The 22694-nt window shown below is 45.3% G+C and overlaps 1 protein-coding gene across 1 annotated transcript; it reads right to left on the minus strand.

Annotated features, from left to right (window-relative positions):
* Positions 1-19840: 19840 nt before the first annotated feature.
* On the minus strand, positions 19841-20936 carry LOC134475339 (PWWP domain-containing DNA repair factor 3A-like). Its single transcript, XM_063245614.1, has 2 exons — positions 20802-20936; positions 19841-20454 (listed from the first exon to the last, which is right to left on the minus strand). Exons 1-2 carry the CDS (start codon positions 20934-20936, stop codon positions 19852-19854), a joined length of 738 nt encoding a protein of 245 aa, XP_063101684.1. The 3' UTR covers positions 19841-19851.
* Between the last annotated feature and the right edge of the window lie 1758 nt (positions 20937-22694).

Below are 22694 nucleotides of genomic sequence, written 5' to 3' on the forward strand. Positions count from 1 at the left end.
CCCCGCCCCTGCTTCCCATGGCAAAGCTCCCCGCAGCTCACCGCGGGCCGCACCCTCTGCTTCGGATTCTTCCAGAAGGCCAGGAACTCAGTCCCGCATGCCACAGCTACGTGTGGCAAAAAGGCAATGTCAGCAGGGCACAGAGTGGCAGAACAACCTGCTGCCTGCATGGGGCTGGGCTCCACCAGGGTCAAAAGGGGCTGCGGGAGACGCAGAGGGGCCCTCTTTCTCGGGAAACGCTTACCCAGTGGGAAAGCTGTGCTCAATGTAAGGCCGTGATCCTCTCTAGCACCACGTCACAGGGCACGGTGGTTTCTAGCACTGCGTCATAGGGTACGGTGGTGTCAATGTCCCAAAATGGGGCGACCGTCCTGGCAACGAAGGGGCCTGGGAGAGGGACAGGGAGGTGGAGAGTGAAGTGAGCAGCCAGTGCTTCGGCTCTCAAACTGGAATCTGGAGCCCAGAAGAGTCTGGAATGCCGAGCTACTACTGCTAGTCAGAGACACCGTGGCTCCATGCGGCTCTTCCGCTCTTTGCCAGGGTCGCTGTGGTCCCCCCACAAGGCCTGCCTCACTCCTCCTCACGCTAACAGTGTGGCTCTGATGGACGGCAGCCTCTAGCTCCGCCCGCTCGAGCAGGTCCCGCTCCTCCAGACTCAAGGCACGACACAGGCGATTTTCCTGCAGCTCTTTCCCGAGGGCCGCGCCGCCACACCAGGCCCTGGAATAACCCTCGTGCACTGCTACGCTCAACTCTGTGCTGGGCCCTAGGGGTCTAGGGGCGTGCCCGCCCCGCCCCCGCCACCAAGCCCCGCCCCTGCCAAGCTCCGCCCTAACGCCAAGTCCCGCCTCCTCTGAAGGCTACCCAGCTACCAGCGCTGTCTCGGTCGCCAGACTCCGCACGGCGGCCTATGCGGGCCACCAAGCCCCGGTGGGACGCAGGCCCGAGCCCAGCTCCCACGCCTGTTTCTCTGTGCTCCGGCGCCCTTCTGCTCCCTAGTGAAGCAGATCCCAGTGGTGCCTGCCCATTCCTCAGCTCCGAGCTGGAACCCTCCTGCGTAACGAAGAGTCCATAGTTTAACAAACCCGAGGTCCCCCACACCGCTCCACAGACGCACCCCGCCTCATGCTTCCCTTGTGTCTGACTGGGTACCTCTGGCAGTGGGAGTAGGCAGAGGGCTAGAGAGGAAGGGCCCAACCGCCACAGACCCTTCTTGAGGCTTCCAGGCAAGTCGCCATGCCTGGAAATGGCAGAGGGCCCTTCGCGTGTCCCTAGAGGGATTCCCGCTTGCAGCAAGGGGCATCCGGAGGAGTCCCCTGCCGTCTGGGCTGCCCTCAGTACCCTGGGCCCCGCACCCTACCTGCCAGAGACGCCTGCGGGCCGGAGCTCCTGCGCGCCGGCTACCCGACTTGCCTGCGGCCACCTCTGTGGCGCACACGGGCCACGGGCCACGAGGTGTGGCGGCTAAGAGCTTATATAAGGCGCCCCCAACCCCCCATGGTGCTGCACGCGGCACTTTCACGCCTGCGCACTGATGGTGTCTTGCCCCTCCCCCTACAAAAAAACGGAAACCCTCAGTCGGCCCTCTGTCCGTGCCCCTAGCCTTGTCCCTGCCCCAGCACCTGCCACTGGCCCTGCCCTGCTGCATCTGGGCGAGCGTGGAATTTGAAGTAGCTAAGATGCCCCTTAGGTGCACACTAGCTCCGAATGGAGCGCTGCAGTCACTCAGCAGAGGTCACTCAACGGAGGCCGCAGGTTCACGTGGCCCGCAGGCCCTGGCAGCCATTGCGGCGCCTGCTTTGCATATCGTTCCCTCATTGGACGTTTCTGTGGTGGAACTCGGTACAGGCCGGGGCAAAGACCTGGCGGAAAATGCAGCCGCAAGTGCCACGTGCAGACCCCGGTGCAAAATACTGGTGCGAAGTGCGAAATTCAGGCCCAGGTGGAAAGTGAGGGCCAGGGGTCAAAAATGACAGTTCCACGGCGCTTACTAACCGAAAGGCATGGCCGCTGTTTGTCTCGATTTTACTTGTTTTTGTGTACGGGGAATCGAACCCAGGACTTTCCATGTTCCCCCGGCCCTGTGCGCATGCACTCATTTATTTATTTGTTTGTTTAGAAATGGGGTCTCCTCTCCGTAAGTAAGTCGCTAAATTGCCTAGGCTGTTAGACTCCAAGTGTGGCTTGAGCTGTCCGTAGTGCTGAGATTACAGACATGTGCCATCACACCTGCGTGCCCTATTGGCTATTAGGCTATGTTCCACTAGGGGAGGTCAGCATAAAAATGAAAAACAAAACCCAGAAAATTGCTTCGCGCCTTTCAGAAGGGTATGAAAATGTTCAGGGTTCCCAGATGACGAACTATGAGCAGATCCGATTTGCTAAAGATTCTCTTGATTTCATAAACAATTATTGTCCACCTGCTAACTTACCTGCTACTGCCCTTTCCAAAAGCCACATTTCCCCCGGAGGAGAGATTGCCAGGTACCCAAGAGGCCCAAAGAACCGCTCTGGGAAATGCCGTAGGTGGGGCACAGGCGCGGCCCGCAAATCTCCAAAAAGCCACCACAGAGACGGCGATGCACTCGAGGTTGTGAAACTTGGGGCTTTCGCCCCAAAACCTGCCCACACCTTGTGTAAAAGAAAAAGCTCTGAAGCCTGGGGTTGAGTTTCAGGCCAGAAACTGTAGATTTCTATTTTTTCTCAATCCTTGCTTTTTATTTTAAATCCCTTTCCTTCCCCCCACCATCTCTTCGCCTACTCCCCATTTGCAAATGACCTGTCCCCCTTACTTTCTATGATCTTTTATTTAGTCCTTTATGTATACTTTGAATTTCTCATATAAGAAAAGAAATGCGATATTTAAGCTTTTCTTTTTCTTTTTCTTTTTTGTTTTTCTTTTTCAGTCTTTTTGAGGCAGGGTCTCACTATGCACTTCAGGCTGGCCTAGAACTCACCACAGTCTTACTGCCTCAGCCTCCTGAGTGCTGAGATTACACGCATACCCCACCATGCCCAGATGTTTGTTGTTCTTGTTTACTTTGTTTTGTTTTGTTTTTTTGAGACAGGGTCTTGCCATGTAGTCCAGGCTAACCTCAGACTCGCAGTGATCCTCCTGCCTCAGCCTCCCAAATTCTGGGATTGCAGGCAGGCGTGTGCCACTACACTTGGCTTTAAGCTTGTATGTCTGATTTATTTCACTTAACATTATGGCCTTGAAATGCATTTCCAATTTACTGGGAAGGGGAACAAGAGTTGAACAGAGAAGGATGGGAGGTGAAGTGGACAAAAAAAAAAAAAAAGAATTCAGATGTGCTATGTACATGTCCAAACTCCCCACGATGAATGTAATCAGTATGTACTGCGAACATAGACTGATAAAAAAATTGAAAACTGATTGGAAACTTTTATTTTTACTTCTTTTTTTTTACTTCTATTTTTCCTCCTTTGTTTAAAAAAAAAAGAACCACATTTTAAAAAGAATAAATTGTGGATCTCTGGTAGCAGAACAGATTTTTTTTTTTTTTTTGCTTCATGTGGGATAAAAAAAGGAAACAGTTTTCTGGAATGTTTTAATAAAAGTGGTAAAGGCAAACACAAAGCAGACTGCATGACATATCCTTTGGCTCTCAGCTATGAGCCCTTTCCCTCCCAACTCTGCCCCTGATAGCAACAGCCACCAGAGCTTGCAGCTTCCTGACCCACTGAGGGCTCGTCAGGGGTGAAGGAACCCAAAAACCATCAGCAGAAGCTGAAGCTGACCAGAGACAATGGGTGTGGTACCCGCTTAGATGGGCACCCAAGCCCCCCAGAGGTCTGCATAGTGCCTCTGGGGCGCTCTCCCCACATGTGGTCAGCAGTATCCGTGAGGATGTACCTGAGGCCAGGGGAAACCTGAAGTGTCCTCTGCCAGGACAGGGGACTCGGGCCATACGTTTAAATGCTAAATTAACAAATATTCATTCATACCTAAATCCCTTTTTGTTTGTTTGTCTTTTTGAGACAGGGTCTCACTATGCAGTTGAGACAGGTCTTGAACTCACTTTGTAGCCCAGGCTGGCCTTGAACTGGCAACAATCTTCCTGCCTCAGCCTCCCAAGTGCTAGGATTACAGGCATGAGCCACCACGCCTGGCTCTAAATCATTTACAAGTAGGGTAAAATACTTACTTTTACTCATCTAAAATTTACACAAGGGCTGATCAAAATGTATGGTGTGTGCTTAAATCTTTACAGTAGAAGACCCGTGGCCACGCATTTGCCTCACAATGCTGCCTCTCACGTCAGACATGTGCCAGTTTTGGAAGCATCTCTGGAAGTCCTCTTTCATGAGTGTCTTTATGAGGCATGATCAAAAATATGGTGAATGCCGCTGAAAGTGCCACCCAGTGGAAAAGAAAGGCAGGTTCATGAACACATGACGTGGTGCCTGCATCCACCTTCTTCACGGGGTCTGGCTCCACGGAACAAGGATCAGAGCCAGCATGTGTTTAAAATGGGAAAGTGACTTTATTATTTTTTGTTGATACTCACCTCAAAACATTTGAGTTAAAACCACAAGATCTTTTTATCTTTTTGCATGTCTATGTGCATGTAGGTATATATGCATATATGACACTTCCTTATCAATGGTATTAGCAAGACCTTCTAAGTTCCCCACACTCCCAGGTGAATAACGAAGCTTGTTTCCTAGCAAGCCCAAGAAATAGCATACTCAGGGGCCTCAAAATGAGAATTTATCTAAATCTTTAGAAACTATAGGCAATATCGTGTGGTGAGTTCATGACTTGCTTTTCTACCCTAGAGAGGCTTTTCAAAGTTCAGTCTAAGAGTCTTTTTAAATATTTACAGCAAATCAAACTTTAAAAGACCTAGATGGAGCAACATTGTGATTTTTCCCCAGAAGACTTGAGTTTATTAGTTTGCATAATATCAATAAAAATAACCAAGTTGATTTTGATTCATGGGCTGGAAGGAGGCTTATTAATTCCCTTTTGTTTCCAAAACTCATGAAGCAGTCACTATATGTAGGGGGTAAATTAGTGGAAGTCTTGAAATCCAAATGAATTTTAAGACCTTCAGCTCGTCCTGTTGACTCTTTACAATACTGACATAAATACATCTCTTCATATAAATGTGAATGTAAATGCTTGTGCTATTGTAGCTTACTTGAGAAGCCCTTCCCTCAGTCATTGGAAACAGACACTAGATAATGAAAAGAGTGTAAAGTATTCCTTTTTCTTTTTAATTTTTTTTAATTTTGAAGAGAATAAGACCAAACAAAATAAAGCAAAATAGAGTCAGTCCAAACAAAACAGTGAACGTGATGTAGGACTTCAAAATAAGACAGTAGGAAATTAACAATGGTTATCACACTGCTTCTTGTTATGTTCAAGTAACTGCTTATACCATCAGGCATAATAAAATCAAAGAAAACAAAAATAGAATAAAAGCAATCAAAACAAAACAATGAAAACAATTTAGACCTTCAAAAAAAAGACAATAGGTAATCAACAATGGCTACCATAATACGTTTTATTATTTCTGAAATAACTGCTCACACCATCTAATAAAGTAAAATCAAACAAAACAAAACAGAATAAAACCAAACTAAACAGAGTAATGAAAACAATGTAGGTATTCAAAACTCGATAGCAGATGAACAATGGCCACTGCCTTCCCTTTTTAGACATTTCCTCTCCTTTCACTTTCATAATATCAATTATGCATTTTGGATCCCACTAGCTCCTTTAGTTTTTTATACTAGGGAGACAAGACGATATTCACCCATGTGACTCTGGTTCTCTGTCACATAGAGCATTGGTTTTTCTTCTTTGACTTTTACTCTATCAATTTCCTTTAGTGTTAAATGTGTTTCTTGTATACCACATATTGATGGATCCTGCCTCCTGGTCCACTCTGCTTGTGTTTCTTTTTACTGCTAACTTGAGGCCGTCATCAATGGTTATGGCCAACACGCACTGGCTCATCTCTGCCTTGCTATTTTCCTGCCATCGGGTCTCTATCTTTCCCCTCCATTCAGTTGTCTGCCCTGCTTAGCGATTCCTCTCTGCCACTGTTCCTGGAACTGTGGTCATTTTTATCTCCCTCTAGAATGTCCTTCAGTATTCTTTGTAGGACTGGTTTGGCAGTCATAAATTCCTTCAGTTGCTCTTTATTATGGAAGTATCTTGTTTCTCCAATAATTTTAAAGATAGTTTTTCAGGGTACATCAATTTAAGCTGGAAGTTGTTTTCTTTCAGGACTTTCTCCAGCCTCTTCTTGATTTGATGGTTTGTGTTGAGAAGTCTGTTGTGATTCTGATGGGTTTTCCTTTATACGCGACCCGTTTCTTTTCTCTGACAGCCTTTAATTTTCTGTTCTTGTGCTGAGTTTTGAGGTCTTGATTATTATATCTGTGGGGTAGATTTACTTTGGTTATGGCTAGCTGTATTTCAATATGCCTCACTTACCTTCTTGTCAGGTCCTTTCCCCATTGCTAGGGAAGTTTTCTGCTGTTACTTGTCTAAATTGTATTGACTCCTGCTTTTTCACTGACACCTATCACTATAAGTTGTTTTTCTTTGCATCATGTTAAAATTGTTAGATTGTTATTTCCTTGTTATTTTTTTAAAGCAGAATACACTTACTGAGAGAAAGAAAGAGTCTGAGAGATGGAAGGGGTCCTGAGTGGGTTGCCAAAGTCCTCGGTTTTTTCTAAGGATTTTATAGAGCAACATCACAAGGTTAGGTGAGTCAAAAATGGGAACTCACAAGGTGGGCATAGGTGGGACAGAACTATGGTCAACCTATAAGATTAATTGGTCAGGTAAAGTTAATTACATCAGGGACAAATAAGGAAGTGACTCATGTAGCAAGTAGGCATGCAAGCAGCAGTGACTCATTCTGTAGGTGTTTGGGATGGTGACTCTTGGTTTCTTCAGGGTGATAGAGACCTTGTTAGAGTACAAATTCCTGATTCTTATCCTTAGGAAGTGTGTGGGTACATTGGATTTGTGTTTTGTCTTGAGGTCTGGCTCTCAGTTGAGGTGTCTGTCTCCCTAACAGTTGCAAGGTATCTGGCCTTCTACACTGGTTCCTTTGAGCACCCAACACTGTTTGAATGCTTGTAATATTTCTATCTAACCGAGGTTGCCTGTAATAATTCCCTCCTCTGAAGAACTACCTTGAACTGCCCTGAAGGAATAATAGGCAACGACAGATCTGGCTTCTTCGGGCTGAAGAGGGTTGCAGTTTTTGATCAGCATTCAGGGATACTCTGCAGAGGATCTTTCTGAAGGCCCTCAATAGACACCAAGCATTTTTATCTTGGATAAGGTACAGCTTTAAGTCTGGAGGAAACAAAGTCAAAGAAGCAATTAAGTATATAGGGGATAATTGAATTAGTGAGATAATTACGAGTACAGCTAACAAAGATTTCTACCGAGGAGCTAGTAATGTCTTCCCATAGGGAGAATAAGGATAAGGTCAAGGAAATTTTAGAGTTTGACATGTCATTGATTTCTCATCTAATATCTTGAACAGATATTAAGATATTAGTAGAAGGATCAGGAATATACCTTTAGTTTCTACAACTGCATAAGTACTCCCGTGCTGTTGTTAGAATGTTTAATGACATCTATTTTAGAGGATTGTCTGTTCTATTAATTTTATTTTTGCATTTAGGAGATACTAGGTGCTGTGTCATTTAAGGCCTACTGAGTATAGTTAAGGCCTTGATATGTATCACATAACTCTCTTTGAACAAGATCTAATGGATCCCAGTGAAAAGAATCTAAAAGCAGTCAAACATATTTGTTATTGGTTTTATCAGTATGATTAATTAGAATTTGGCATCCTTTAGGCAAGAAAAGGTTTTAAGGCATATATAAGCAAAGTATATAGGAAGGCATGTATAATCAAAGCATGAGCATAAGCATTATAGCTGACAGGTAAGTTCAGAAACTTTCTAAGGGGTAGCAATTATAACCCATTGGCTCTTAGGTCACTTTATTGATGGACTCTGACATTTTGTTACAAATACCTCAAGTTTAGTTTGAATTATCTCTTAATTTTTATAATGTTTGAGAACCAGTTTAATACATTATTTTGACCAATGAAAAACTTTTGTAACTTTTTATATATGAACAACAATATTTACTGTAGTGAAAAAATCTCAGTATTATTTTGACTAGTCGACAACCTTGATATATATATATATATATATATAAAACAATATTTTGACAGTATAAAATCCCTCCAGGATGGGAGCTGGGCTTTTATGCATAACTAAAAGGAATGAATAAAGAGAGTTATCTTAGTTATAGTTTAAGCAACATGTATTTTGATGATTTGATTGATGTATGATGACTGAAAGGAAGACCAGAGTTGAGAAGGACAGAGGCATGTGCTCATGTCCAGCAATCAACTAGTTTTTAACTTCTTGTCATGATTACTCAGGGCTCCTCCCCAGAGATGACAGGTAGAGATAACAGTCTAGCCAGAGAGAGAAGATGAGTGCCCTGAGGCCCTTTAGTCCTGCTAGACCTCGTGGGGAGACAAATCTGGACTCTGGGTTCTCTGCCTCAGAGTGCAGTTTTGCTTCTAGTGGCTGCCTTTGCAGTTAGGGGATAGCTTAGGAGCTCTCTTAAGGCGGTCCCTGTTTTAATTTTTTATATTTAAAGAGGGAAAAAAGCAAAATAGAAAAAAGGATAGAAATAATACAGAATTTCAAAAAAATTAACAGTAAGAAATCACTAGTTGATAAATTACATATTATCATCTTAGAAATAGTTGTTTAAGCTACAAAATTGAAGCATACAACATGGACATTCAAACAGTAAGACTGAAAACAGTTCTGTTCAATGATCCAACAAAAACTTAGTAATATAGTTATCAATCCTACGTACAGTGATATCCTTTAGAGCACTTTCTTCTCTCTTTTTTACAATAGCAATTACATATCTTGGGTTTTATTACTCCTACAGTTCTTATTAATTTTTACAGTAGAGACATAATCTGGTATTTATACATATGATTCTTATTTCACTTTATGAGGATAGTCTCAAGTTGCCTTCATTTACCTATGAAGGCCTCAAGATCATCGTTTTTTATAGCTAATATTCCATTGTATAAAAATACCACATCTTTTCATCCACTCTGCGTTTGATGTGCATTTTGGTTGTTTCCAAGATTTAGCTATTATAAATTGTGCTGCTATAAACATGGGTGCACATATATCACTGTGACATGACCATTTCAGTTTTTCTGGGAAAATACCCAGGAGGGGAATAGCTGGGTTGAACCGGAATTTCCAATCTTAGCCTTCTGAGAAATCTCCATACTGATTTCCATAGTGGCTGCACCACTCTGCACTCCCACCAACAGTGGAGCAGTGTCCCCCCCCCCAGCCTCGCCAACATTTGTTATCAGTTGTTTTCTTGATGGCAGCTGTTCTTTCTGCAGTGAGATGAAATCTCAATGCTGTTTTAATTTGCATTTCTCGAATAACCAGTGATGGTGAACATTTCTTCTGGTATTTATTTGCCATTTGTATACCTTCATCTGAGAAATGTGTGTTCATCTCAGATGCCCATTTTTGGAGAGGGTCTTTGAATTTGGGGTCTTGATGTTTTTCAATTCTTTATGTGTTCTGGATATAAGTCCTTTGAAGGGTTGCTGGCTAGAATTCTTTCCCATTCTGTGGGTTTTCTTTTTACCCTGTTGGTGATTTCTTTGGAAGTGCAGAAACTTTTCAATAATATGAGATTCCAGTTGTTGATTCTTTGAAGTGTTTCCCATGCAGTTTGTGTTTTGTTCATGAATTCTTTCCCTACCTATGTGTCTCCAAGACTTCTACCTTCCTTGTCTTCCAGTAGATTTAGTGTCTCTGGTTTAATATTTAGATATTAGGTCCATTTAGATTTTAGGATAGTGCATGGTGATAGGCATGGGTCGTTTCAGTCTTCAGCATGTGGAGAGCCAATTTTTCCAACACCATTTATTGAAGAGGCTATCCTTTTTCCAGTGAACATGTTTAGCCTCTTTGTCAAATATCAGGTGGCTGAGTGTCTTTGTAGTTGTATTTGCATCTTCTAATCTGTTCCATTAATCCTCAGGTCTATTTCTTTGCCAGTACCATGCTGATTTTATCACTGTGGCTTTGTAGTAGTTTCAAGTCAGGAATTGAGATGCCTCCTGCCTTGCCTTTGTTGCCCAGAATTTCCTTTGCTATTCTAGGTTTCTTCTGTTTCCAAATGAATTTTAGGAGTGTTTTGTCTAAATCTTTGAGGTATGTTAATGGTATTTTGATTGGACTTGCATTAAGTCTGTGTAAGAGTTTTGGGAGTATGGCCATTTTCACAATGTTGGTTCTTCCTAGCCAAGAGCTTTGTGCAGTTTTCTCCACTGGGCAGAGGACAATTGTAACTGTTGAGCATTTTTTCATTTTCTAATGTATTCCTGAGTGTTTTGTGGCATATTTACATTTATGATTTCTTGGAACTATGAAATATATTATATTCCAATTTACAATCAAGAGATAGCACAGGTGTTTTTTTCCTATAAATTTGGAAAGATCAGTCTGTCTTGTCCTTCAACATATATATTGTATTCATTAGATTGTATTCTGTTAGTAACTACAATACAGCAGACCTTTACCAATTGCTCATAGGAAATTTTAATTTCTTTGTCTTTCTTGCACTGAACAAATGTAACTTGAAAAAGAACTCTCTTTGCTGTTGAAATTATTCCAGAACCATCAAAGAAAAATGTGGCAATACTTGAATAAAGTGAAATTTTTAGAAAACAAATGTGCATCAATTTTAAAAGAATAAACCTAAAGGATGGCCTCATCTTTATTCCTAATCAATGACCTTGCCCTCACACAATCAAACAAAAGCGATCTGAAGAAGACGTCAAGTGTCCTTTGGTCTCACCTTCTATCAACCTTTATCCATCTGGGCTGCTGTCCTCCACTTTCTTTCCTGAATCTGTGTAAGAACTATTGGTACTTGGGACTTTGACACAATATATTAATTATAAAGCCCAGCATGATTATCAATTAACAGTTTTGCTTCCAGTTTCACAGCTTTCTTCATGTTTATGTCCAAATGTGAAACCCAGGCAGATACTACTGAGAATTTATGTTATGAAGATTCTGCCTATAAAACATAATAGTGATCAAGGCCATAGGAATCAAGGTATGCAACCATAGACACATTCAAAACATAATTCATTAGACACAAATTATGCTACAAAACGAGAAAGGGGAAGTTCCCAAATATTCTTGTGGGAATGGGAAAGTTGAAATGATTTACCCTCATTCCAAAAGCATTTATTGCTAAGGAACTACTAGGGAAGCTTTCTCACGTGCTTTACCTCCTGAAAAATGAGAATTTTCACAATATGGATTTCCTATGTATATTATTTGATCTAAAATTGGTTTGTTTCTCATTTCCTTTAATTGAACAAAATACAAATTCTCATACATTCAGTTACAACATGGAAATTAGTTCTAATATCAGATCATAATTCTAGACATTGCCATAAATGAACTAGATTCTTACAGGATTGAGGATTTGACACTTACTTTACATTAAGTTCAAGAAATATCTACAAGCTAATTTTATGGGAAGGAAATATTGTTATATGCAAGGGGGAAGGCTGCCTTCACTGTTTTCTAGGAAATACATTTCAATTCTTTCAGATTGAAGTTCTAAAATTAATGACGATTAGCTGTTTAGAGAGAACTCCATCAGAATCCATTTAATAATGGAGGTTCCCACAAGTGCATGCTTATGATAAGTATCTAAATACTAACACCTTATACCAATACTGCATTTCAAAAATGTCAGCAACTTTACATTTCTTTTTGGTGTGTTTTAAAACAGGCTAACATTTTTCATTGATGGCTTCGAAAAAATCGGATATTTTTTCCTTTTTTAATTTTAAAGGCAATGAAAGATAAACAAACAATGAGACCGAGTTTCATAACAGGTTATTAGGACAGTTACAATAGTTGATACATTGCATATTGTTGTCTTTATAGTAGTTATTCAGAGGACAGGACATAGGCATGATATGTTGTCTAAACAATAATAGCACAAAACGTTCTTTTTGAGGAACAAACAGAACCTAGCTGTATAATTATCTTCACTATTATATATATATATATATATATATATATATATATATATATATGTATATATCCTCCTTCCCCTTTTTTTTCCCCTTCACCCTGGGTATAATTGTCAAGCAGTTCTGTCCTATGTAAATGTCAGCGATATATATAAGAAATTCTCAGAAAAGCAAATGCTGAAAATTACTTTGCTCCTATAAGTTCAAATCTACATGGGAAATGTTGGCTCAGCAACATACAAAAAAACATAAAATTAATTAATGAATTTTGCAAAGGCATAAAAAATTAAAAAGCAAATGTCAGTTCAAAGCCAAGACTTTCTCAGGTACTTCCTGTAATCACTTTCAAAGAGTTGGAATAAAATTCATAACCACTCAAGTGCAGTCCATCTTGCAATTTAGAGATAGTGAAAGTGTGCGATATTCAAAGTAGTTTCTGTACTTAAGATGTGTATGCTCAGGTTGAAAGACAGAATTTTATTTCCTCATAAAACATATAGTAAGACAAACTACCTACATTTCAAAAATATCCTTCAATTAAAAAGACATTTTAGGAAGAAATATCTTTGGAGTTTATTTTATAAAACCTAGATAAGCATTTTACTTGAACGTCAAAAGTTAGCAATTAGTAAATATACAATGGAAAAAGTATTTGTAAGCAGTCTAGTTGGAGATGCTTTCAGCTACGTTTTACTAACAGAGAGTGTCTGAGGGCATAAAAGTTTCAGATTAATTAAGTAAATAATTAGAGGGAAACCTTTAAAAATATTTCCCTATGTTATTTCTTCAGTAATTCAATGTATCATAACATTTTACTATTGAAAGTGCCTGCAATACTAATGATACAGACCCTCCAATACGGATTTGGTACCTACTTTCAGGACTCATAAGTGACCTGAAGTACAATATCAAGGTGTTACATGCATAGAAACCATAGCAACGCATACACTTCGTCAGCAAGAAATAAAGGAAAGATGTCAAAGCATACTTATTTGTATGAAGAACCTTCACAGGAGAAGCAAAAATTATTGAAAATTCTTAGTACTAAGACTTTTACCTATGGAGATCTTAGGTGATCTCTATAGGTAAAACCAGTGTCACGAAGTTACTTGGACTGTTTTTAAGAACCTGGTTCATCAACATGGTAAGTGTACCTGGCATCAACAAGCAAGTACGAAATTTAGGAATTTTGGATCCAATTATACCTCTCTCATGAGATAAAGTGTTGAATTGAAGTTTGCTACTCTATGGTTTATTCCTGAAATAATACTAATAGTTAGATTAGAGGACACTGGAGCACTGCCACTCTAGAGAACACAACTTTAGAAACTATAAATCTGATTAATAAAATGCAAAAACTGATGTTAAAATGGACATAAAACTTAGTCTGCACATATTTCAAAGTTCAAACATCTTTCACCTACTTTCACCTAATATTGCACACACGGTAAGTTTCTCCACGTGATAGAGCACACTCACCTCCCTACCTTTAGAATCATTCCCACTGCTCACATCAACAAATTAAAGATAACTAAGGAAACTCATGTGATCAAATGACAATGACAACACACACAACGTTCTCTATAGCAGAGCAAATCGTTAAAGTGTACTATAGGCCACCGTTGAACACCTAATGTACAAATCGTGTGGTTCAAAAGAGTATTTAAAGTACAAATATCTGATAAGATATATTTCCAAGTGCTTACGAGGTCTTTATTCCATTGTCCTTCTGCAAAGGTTAAACAAAAGTTTAAAATAAACACACAAAGACTATGTTTGTTTGGAAAGAAAGACTTGCACAGTGATTTACAAAGAATACTTGTCAGAAGAGCCCTCCTTGACTTTTTGTGTTAGCTAACACTGCACTCTGAAGTTACCCTGATTAATGACATCATCCCACAGCTTGCTCAGCTAACCCTGCAAAAGGACTGTCCTCCCAAGTGCAATCCTTTTCTAAATTGTTGCTACATGGAGGAGAAAAACAGAACCACGGTCAAATGAAGTGTGCCATTTTTGTCATTTATCATGAAAATGTCTTCCTAATGGACATTCGGGGGCTCCGTGCTTAGAGAAGGTTTGTGCAGCAGACACACCTGCCATGTTTTCCGGGTAGGTGGGGTGAAGTGAGCCCGGGGCCTAGGACCGCTGTATGGAGCATGTGTACCAGACTTTCAGGCTGAGAGTCAGAGTGTCTCATCCTCCAGATGAGACACGGTGGGCCAGGACTGCGATGTCCCAAACCGCTGCTGCAGGAGCTCTGTATCTATGCCGTGGGGTGGGAGCTCCAGATGGGGCACCTCAGGCCCATCATCAGGGTTGAGGAACACAGCCGCGTGTGCACTCTCAAACAAAGACCAGGGACCCGAGCTTCCCAGATGCCCCACCTACCAAGGTGTGAGACACGATGTGCCCTGGCATGGGCACATCCTTGTAGGGTTCTCTGGTATGGGTCTGCATTTATCCGGATACTCAATGTCACTGATTTCCAGATCCTAAGCCTCCCCACTGACGTGGGCAGATTTGCTCAGGCTTTTTGCCATGGGCACGATGGCTGTGGTCTTCCCATGCCAGACACAACTAGTGACTCTGTGGAATACAGAGACACACTAAAGGAATGAGGTCATGTTATATAGGCTCATCAGGTAGGGGTGTTTGTTCAGGGAGGCAGGGCATGGAACTGTGGACTGTACGCTGGAGTGTGTGTGTGTGTGGGGGGGGACAAGGAAGGTAAGCCTGGAGGCCCTGCTGGCCCTGTTTTCTGCCCAGAACTGGATGCGGAGTTCCACCTTCCCCATGCACCTTGACCTGGGTCCCACCTGCAAGGCTGCTGCATCTGTGTAGGGAGCAAAGCTGGGACACACCCCTCAGACCCCAAGGAGCCTGTGCTGGTGGTAGGAGAGGAGGGTAGGGTGAGGTTGACACAGGAGCTCTGCAGCCATCTGCATGGGAAATGACCACACCTGCATCTGTCCTGAATTCTCAAGGATGCACTAGCCCCCGGCTAACATGTTGACCCAGGGAACCAATTGTCCCCAGATGACAGGGGGCCAGCCAGAAGGGAAGGATGCAGGATGGCCCCTTATACCCCAGAGGGTCCCCAGCATTCCATGGGGCATCCCACCAAGACCCTGATGTATCTGTACCCCTGGCTTTCATGGGTCCTAGCCACAGGGTGCCTGCCTAGTGACACCCAGCAACATTTCATCCTCATCAGCATGGGCCATCTCCACGCCCAAGCATGGCTGCCCTGAGCTTGTGTGGCAGGGTGGCTCTGCTCATTACCTTACACTGGGTGATGGTTTCCTGCAGGTGTGCAAGTGGTCAAAGTCACAAAGTGGGATATGTTAAAATATTTACATTCTTTGAACACCAGTCACACTTCAGCAGAGGGGTGGCACCAAATTTAAGGAAGCACATGTGAGACTGAAAATGTCCCAGTCCTGAAATTCCCTTAGCATGCAAGTTCTACAGAGAATCAATGCGCTCTGGTGTCAGTTTCTTCCCTCCCACCTGCTCTTTGGCACTGAGCGCAGCGAGGATGTCCCCACAGCCCTGCCGTGAGGGCTCTCCATGAGAAGAGGATGCTCAATGGATGTTTTCTGGCCCTCACCTCTTTTGATTCTTGGTAACAGGCCAGAGTGTGGATAACCCTTCCTTCCTTCCTTCCTTCCTTCCTTCCTTTCTTTCTTTCTTTCTTTCTTTCTTTCTTTCTTTCTTTCTTTCTTTCCTTTTCTCTTTCTCCTTCCTGCCTCCTATGACATTTAAAACTGTCCCTCCTCCCACAATGCTATTAATTCTGGACACTTCTCACTGTCTTTGCTAAGGGGCCCTTACTTGGTAGAATTTCCTGCGACTTAGTTTTACATAAGTCTCTGATAGAGTCTTACTCTTCCACTTGACATTTTCATGTACGCCTACAGCAGAAAGAATCATTTCCAGCACAAACGTGCAGATTTTAAGAGTGATGGGGTCATGAAGGCTTCCAGCCAGATTTCAGAAGGCCTGGGCAGGCAGGCAATGTGCCCCTGAGAGGGCAGTGCAAGAAAACTCTGAGAGGGTGCTGAAAGTGCTGTGGAGATACAGGGAGCTAGAGAGGGCAGAAACGTGGAAGATCCACTGAGAAAGCTAAGGGCCAGTGAGTGAGGCCAACCCAAAGGAGAAGCCGGGGGACTTGCTGCAAGCAGTAGCCCAGGGATTGTGCTGCCCAAGTCATTGGAGTTCACCTTTCCCCACAACTTGCCTTCGTGCTGAACCCAGAGCTCCAAGATTTAATGCTTATTTTAAGCCAGGTGTGGTGGCACTCTCCAGCAATCACAGCACTCAGAGGCTGAGGCAGGGGAATCAGTGCAAGTTCAAGACCAGCCTGGGCTACACAGTGAGCTCAGGTCCAGCCTGGACTGCATAGCAAGACCCAGTCTCAAAAAGAAGAAAAAATAACTTCATTTGAGATTTCACCCCAGCACTTGGGAAGCTGAGGCAAGAGACCACTGCAAGTTAGAGGCCAGGCTGGCCTACAAAGTGAGTTCAAGTCTGGTCTTAACTACATGGTGAGGCCCTGTCTAAAGACAGAGAGAGAGAGAGAGAGAGAGAGAGAGAGAGAGAGAGAGAGAGAGAGAGAGATTGCAAAGAGCAAGAGATGAGGAAGGAGCAGGGGGAAGTAAGAAGAACAGAGAGATATGCCATGTACAGGAACGTGCTAAACCCAATTAATGTAAACATTATAATGTAAGCATTGAGCTAAGGCAACCGATATCAGCACAAATACTGGGATGGGGAACTGGAGGAGGAGGGAGGAGAGGGAGGGAAGGGGAAGGGGATTGGACAACAGGAAAGACACATGCTGTAAGATGCACATGCAGCCTGGCCCGCGCATCTCCATCCCTTCCTCCCACACCCAGGCTTATGCACAGAGCAGCCGCCAACCGCACCTGGGTTGCTGTGCGGACCCACCCAGGGTGAGGGGCTGGACATGGGGGTGAGGACACAGGGCACCTGGAGAGGAACCTTGGCCTGGTGACGGGGCTTGGGTGCATGGCTTGTAAGACTCAGGGGCCAGGGCTCACAGAGAAGCCAGAGGATGAGGAGTAGAGCAGGCTCTCCACTAGGATGTGTGCACAGGCTCAGGCGGGGTGCCAGAGCAGCTCCTTGCTGTCCCCGGATCTCCTCCTCCTCTCCTTCCTGATCTTCCTGTCAAACAGCTCTTTCTCTCGAGGGTGCACCAGGGGCCCACGCAGAAACTTTTCCTGTGCGCCGTGGTAGTCCAGCCCCTCCAGGGTGGCGATGGAGCAGATCACAGCCTCTGGTAGCAGCACCTCCATCACCAGCCTCACCTTGTCCACTGCACGCAGAGCCAGCATGGGCTCCTCAGTGCGCTCACAGAGGCGCTGTAGGTGTCGGGCCACGAGGAGCAGCTGGTCGTCGTCCTCCAGGTAGGTCTCCACGCAGACGAGGTACCTGCGCTCTTGCAAGAAGGCCTCCAGCCAGCGAGATGGCTTCCTGCCCTGCACGATGTCCAGCAAGTGGCAGTCGGTGCCCTTGGTCTTCACGATGAAATCCACTATCTTCTGGTTGGTGCGGTCCCTCACGGCCCGTGTTCCAAGAAAAGAACGGTCATGCTGCTGTGGCCCTGATCAGGCTCGACCGGAAGTCAGCTATGCTTTGGTCTCCAGGGAAATCCCAGGCACCAAAGGCTCCTTGAACATGGACTTTGTGCCCTAGAGGTCGGATGAGGAGTTTCTAGGTCCAGAGTTCCACTTGCTAGAGCAACAGGGGCAGATGGCCAGTGTGGCCGGTACTCTGCATATGAATCAGCCAGGGCTGTGCTGGCTCTGATCCGTGAGTCAGGTGATCCACTTTGCCTGAGAAGGTGAGGGATAGTGCCTGGGTGTTTGTTCCCGGAGGGAGCTGCCAGCCCTGGAGAAGGGTCCTTGGAGGCCTGGTTAGACCACACCACTGATGTGCTGCCTGTGTGGCAGGAAGTCTCGGAAAGGGAGAGCAAGAGGAAGCTGATGGAAGGCTTGAGTGGGGCTCCCCAGCGGCTGTTGCACGGGCTCCTGGCCGAGAATCCCCCAGGACTGCCCCATAGCCCTGATCTGGGTGTTTGGAGACAAAGGGCCCAGGCCACGCCATCTGACCCAAGTGTTTCACTGCTCAGTAGCAGTCAGGTGAGTGTCTCTCAGCCTCCGTGTTGCGCCTGGAAGTCATGCTGCAGACAAAGCTGTCCCTGAAGAGCCCTGGCCCTGGCCTCTGCAGACCACATGCGCCGGAGGCAGGTGCTCACCAGGACCAAGCTGGCTGCGCCTGTGCATGCAGCTCTGAGGAGACTGGGAGTAGTTAGCAGGCCTAGGACATTGCTAGAGATTCTGGGGCTCCCTTGGGAGTCTGAGGCATGGGAGGCCATTCTGGCCCGGAGCAGGAGAGCCCTGGTGAAGGACAGAGATGGCGCCCAAGCTGAATGTGAAGCCAGGGGTAAGGCGGAGGAAGAGAAGGTGGAAGAGGGAGAAGAGAGGGAAGAGCAGGAATGCAGCTGGTGACAGGCACCAGGCTGGTATGGGCTTTGGTGGCTCTCCCTTCCCATCAACCGTCATTGCCCAAGGTCCTCCCACAAGTGCCAGAGCTCAGCTCCTTTAGGCCCCTTGAAGCCCCCTGGGGTCTCACCTGTCCTAGACCATGCAGGTGGGCATTCCGCTCCTGGCTCCCAGCACTGGGCTATTCAGACACTGCTGCCACCAGCACTTCACATGCCTGTCTGTCTGGCCTGCGCGTGGTGACATAGCCTCCAGTGTGTACCCCAAGAAGCTGCTCAGCAAGGACGCAGGCTGTGCCTTTTGCAGCCATGACCAGCAGGGCTGTAGATGGCATCCAGGAGAGGCCAGCTCCCCTGCCACCCCCAACAAACAGACACCAGTCCCCTCAGGGATATGGGGGAGAGTGGGGCTCTGGCCTCAGAGCAGCCCCATAGGTCATGACACCGGGGCCTTTCTCAGAAAGAGGGTGCAGCCTGTGCAGCTGGGCACCTGAGGAACTAGGTAGAGTCCCCTTGGCCACGCATCTTCATCCCTTGCTTCTGCACGGACACAGCCTCCAGCTGCACCTGTCTTTCTCTTGAGGATCCGCCCAGGGCAAGGGGCTGGACATGGGACAAGGACACAGGGCACCTGGAGAGGAACCTTGTGAGCCTGGTGAAGGGGCTGGGGTGGCACGGCTTGTAGGATTCAGGGGCCAGGGCTCACAGAGAAGCCAGAGGATGAGCTCGGGGAGGGGGGAAGGGGTGGAGTTGGGAGTGGGGACCGGGTCCCCATAGAGCAGCAAGGTCCTCTGTTCATATGGTGGAGGAGCAGGACCATGAGCGTGTGGCATCCAGGGTCCGGGCAGGGGTCCCGGGAGCCTCTCTGTGTGGGGCAGAGCCAGGGAGGGGGTGCATGCAGGGCGGGGAAGTTCCTTCCCACAGCCATTCCTGCAAGTGGACCTCATGGATGGGAATGCAAGTGGGTGTAGGATGGGAGGGCAATTTGCACTGAGCCTTCCAAGTGATGAGAGCAGCTGCCATCCCTGACCAGGGCTCCTTCTGGAGGGCACCCGTATATTTTGGGTGCTCCCCTTTGCTGGGTACAACCCCGAGTACAATACACACACACGTGAGGGAGGGGTGCAGAGCTTTTATTGTGAACACAGCCTCTCTGGGCACGGACTGAGGAGGGGAGCTGGCTGCCCACTAGGGTGTGGATGCAGACTTAGGAGGGGTGCAGAGTGGCTCCTTGCTGGCCCTGGATCTCTTCCTCTTCCTGCTGATGTTCCTGTCTAACAGCTCTTTCTCGAGAGGGCACAAATAGGGGCCATGCAGAAACCTTTCCTCAGCGCCCTGATAGTCGAGGCCCTCCAGGGTGGCGATGGAGCAGATCACAGCCTCTGGTAGCAGCACCTCCATCACCAGCTTCACCTTGTCAACTGCACGCAGAGCCAGTATGGGCTCCGCCGTGCTCTCATAGAGGTGCTGCAGGTGTTGGGCCATGAGGCGTAGCTGGTCATTGTCTTCCATGTAGGTCTCCATGCAGACCTGGTGCCTGTGTTTTTCCAAGAAGGCCTCCAACCAGCAGGATGGCTTCCTGCCCTGCATGATGTCCAGCAGGTGGCTGTCAGTGCCCTTGGTCTTCACGATGAAATCTACTATCTTCTGGTTGACATGGTCATCACCAGCCTGAGTGGCTGGCGTGCCCTCGGGCAGCATCCAGTTGTAGGGCCCCTCTGCATCTGGAGACAGGTAGATGCACAGCCAGGCCCTGTCGTCCTCTAAGTCCTCCAGCTTGTTGTGATTGACCTAAGGGAGCAGGAGGCAGCCTTTGGTGATTAGTTGTGCCATGAGTAAAGGGACGTCCTTAATTAAGGGAGGAGTGAACAGCGTTGTGACACTGAGGGGTCAAAGCAGAAACAGTTTGGGATCTCAGCTACACACACGCAGGTGACAGCTCCGCACACAACAGGTGTGTCTTCAGGACAAGATGGGGCTGGGGACACAATGGCTAACGGTGTCTTCCACCAGCCCTTCATGAAGAGACACCAGTGTCTCTCACACCCAGAAGAACGGGACCCCTCCACGCCTGACACAGACCACACGTGTGAGCACACACACATACACACACACACACAGGGACGGTAGCCACCTACTTGTCCCGATATGATACTGCTACAGTTACTCTTTGCTTCACGTCTGTCACTATCTCTGGGAAGTGTGCCTGCCTCACGAAGGCAGGAGTGGTTTGTTGTGGTTGTCACAGAGACTGGAATGTCCGTGCTGCCCATGTTCTCTGGGAACCAGGAAGCTCTGATGCACACTGACAGGCGTGTGCTGCTCTCCTCCTCCGTCAGCTGCACAGTGCCCACTCCAGGGGAGGGAAGGACGGGACGCTCCGCTGCCCCATCTCCCGGAATGGGATTGTGGGGGTGGGTGTCAGGGATGGAATGTAAGAGGACAGCATGCTCTGCTCCCCCATTTGCCGGTATGGGGAAGCCTCCCAGGGCAAGATTACCCTGGCTGAGGCCAGTGTGAAATGCTAGTTCCGTTTTGACCTGTACAGGAATCTGCATATAAAAAAGGGCTTGCCGCACTCCATTGACTTGTCCACTCTATGAAGTTTTACCTGTTCCTTATTTTTCAAAATGGCACCCATTACCTTACCCCATGCTTCTCATTGACTACTAAAAGTAGGTCAATCAGTGGATTGTTCAGCCTATATACTACGCGCAGCTCCTGTCAGACCACAATGTTGTTAATAACACAAAGCTATGCAGATATTGGCATACAAAGAACAACAGTTAAAGCAACCAATATGCCATCCTGGCAATAGCAACAAAATCAGAACAATAGTAGAGTTAAATACAATCTAGAAATTGATATAGCATCAGAACTGATAATGTACTACCTGTAAGCATAGAGAATAATGATATAAACATAAATTAAAACCAAATACTGACACAGTAAGTATCTACTAAATGTACCAACTGTACCTCCATTAACAATAGAAAAGAGTTCAACCATAAATAGGAAAGTGTTAACTAAATAACTAATGATTTATTGAACTTAATGATTCATAAAGTAGAGGGGTGGGAAATGAGAGCATGAATGTAAAATTTTCAAATAAATAAAGAGGGGAGAAATTAATAAAATATTGTGTTAAGGAATAAAAGTAAATTATTTAAGTTAAATTAACAGAAAAGAACAAACTAGAAATAGAAGACAAAACAGCAAAATAGACACAAAAGATGAGGAAGATGGGGGACATATTGTAGCTGTCGATTTAATCCAAATGGATTACTGGAGGGTAAGCTTGCTTGTTGGATCGGGCAGTCAATTCCACCTCATCTTTCCACCAAGTTTTAAATTGAAGGAATTCAGCAGAACCATGAATCATTCATCTGATCATTTCCCAATCCCAGGGGACTGAAACGTTCAGATTGAGCCAATCCTGAAAGCAACTCAAAAGTATAAGTTTGGTTCACTCCATAAGATACACAAGCTTATTTAATTTCTGAATTGTTTTAAAAGGCAATAGATTATGTTCAAATCTAGTGTAACCTTGGGGATTTTGCTGATCTCTTGTCACTTGGATGATAGTGACTGGATACATAGCAAAATCCTGACAAGCATCTAAATTACCTCCGTTTTGCTTGAACAAAAAGGTTCATTACTGCAGTCACTGGCAAATGGTGTTTTAATTGCCATTTGAGGTGGATCTAGAAAGGGGTTAGATTTATCCTATATTGAAACTGATGGTGTTACAGGATAGGCTTGAGACCCTAAAGGTGGAAAAGGAGGAAGGTCAAATTCTACTGGCATATCAGTAGGCCATGGGTTTCAGTGTAGCAGAAAGATTTTCAAAAGATCCATACCTCCCTTCATCCTCTGTAATTGGTCCCTGATCATGAATCAATAAAGTCTCCTCAGATAAACTACCATCCAATTCAGACTCAAAACTGTCTCTGCCCTTAGCATTTCTCTCATTGGGCAAAATCTCCTGTTCCGATTCAGATTGCATAGGTTCTAAAGCCAAATTATTAAAT

The sequence above is a fragment of the Cavia porcellus genome, unplaced genomic scaffold (assembly GCF_034190915.1).
Source record: "Cavia porcellus strain 051 isolate PalLab524CR breed Dunkin Hartley unplaced genomic scaffold, mCavPor4.1 scaffold_3, whole genome shotgun sequence".
In the NCBI taxonomy this organism is placed as follows: Eukaryota; Metazoa; Chordata; class Mammalia; order Rodentia; family Caviidae; genus Cavia; species Cavia porcellus.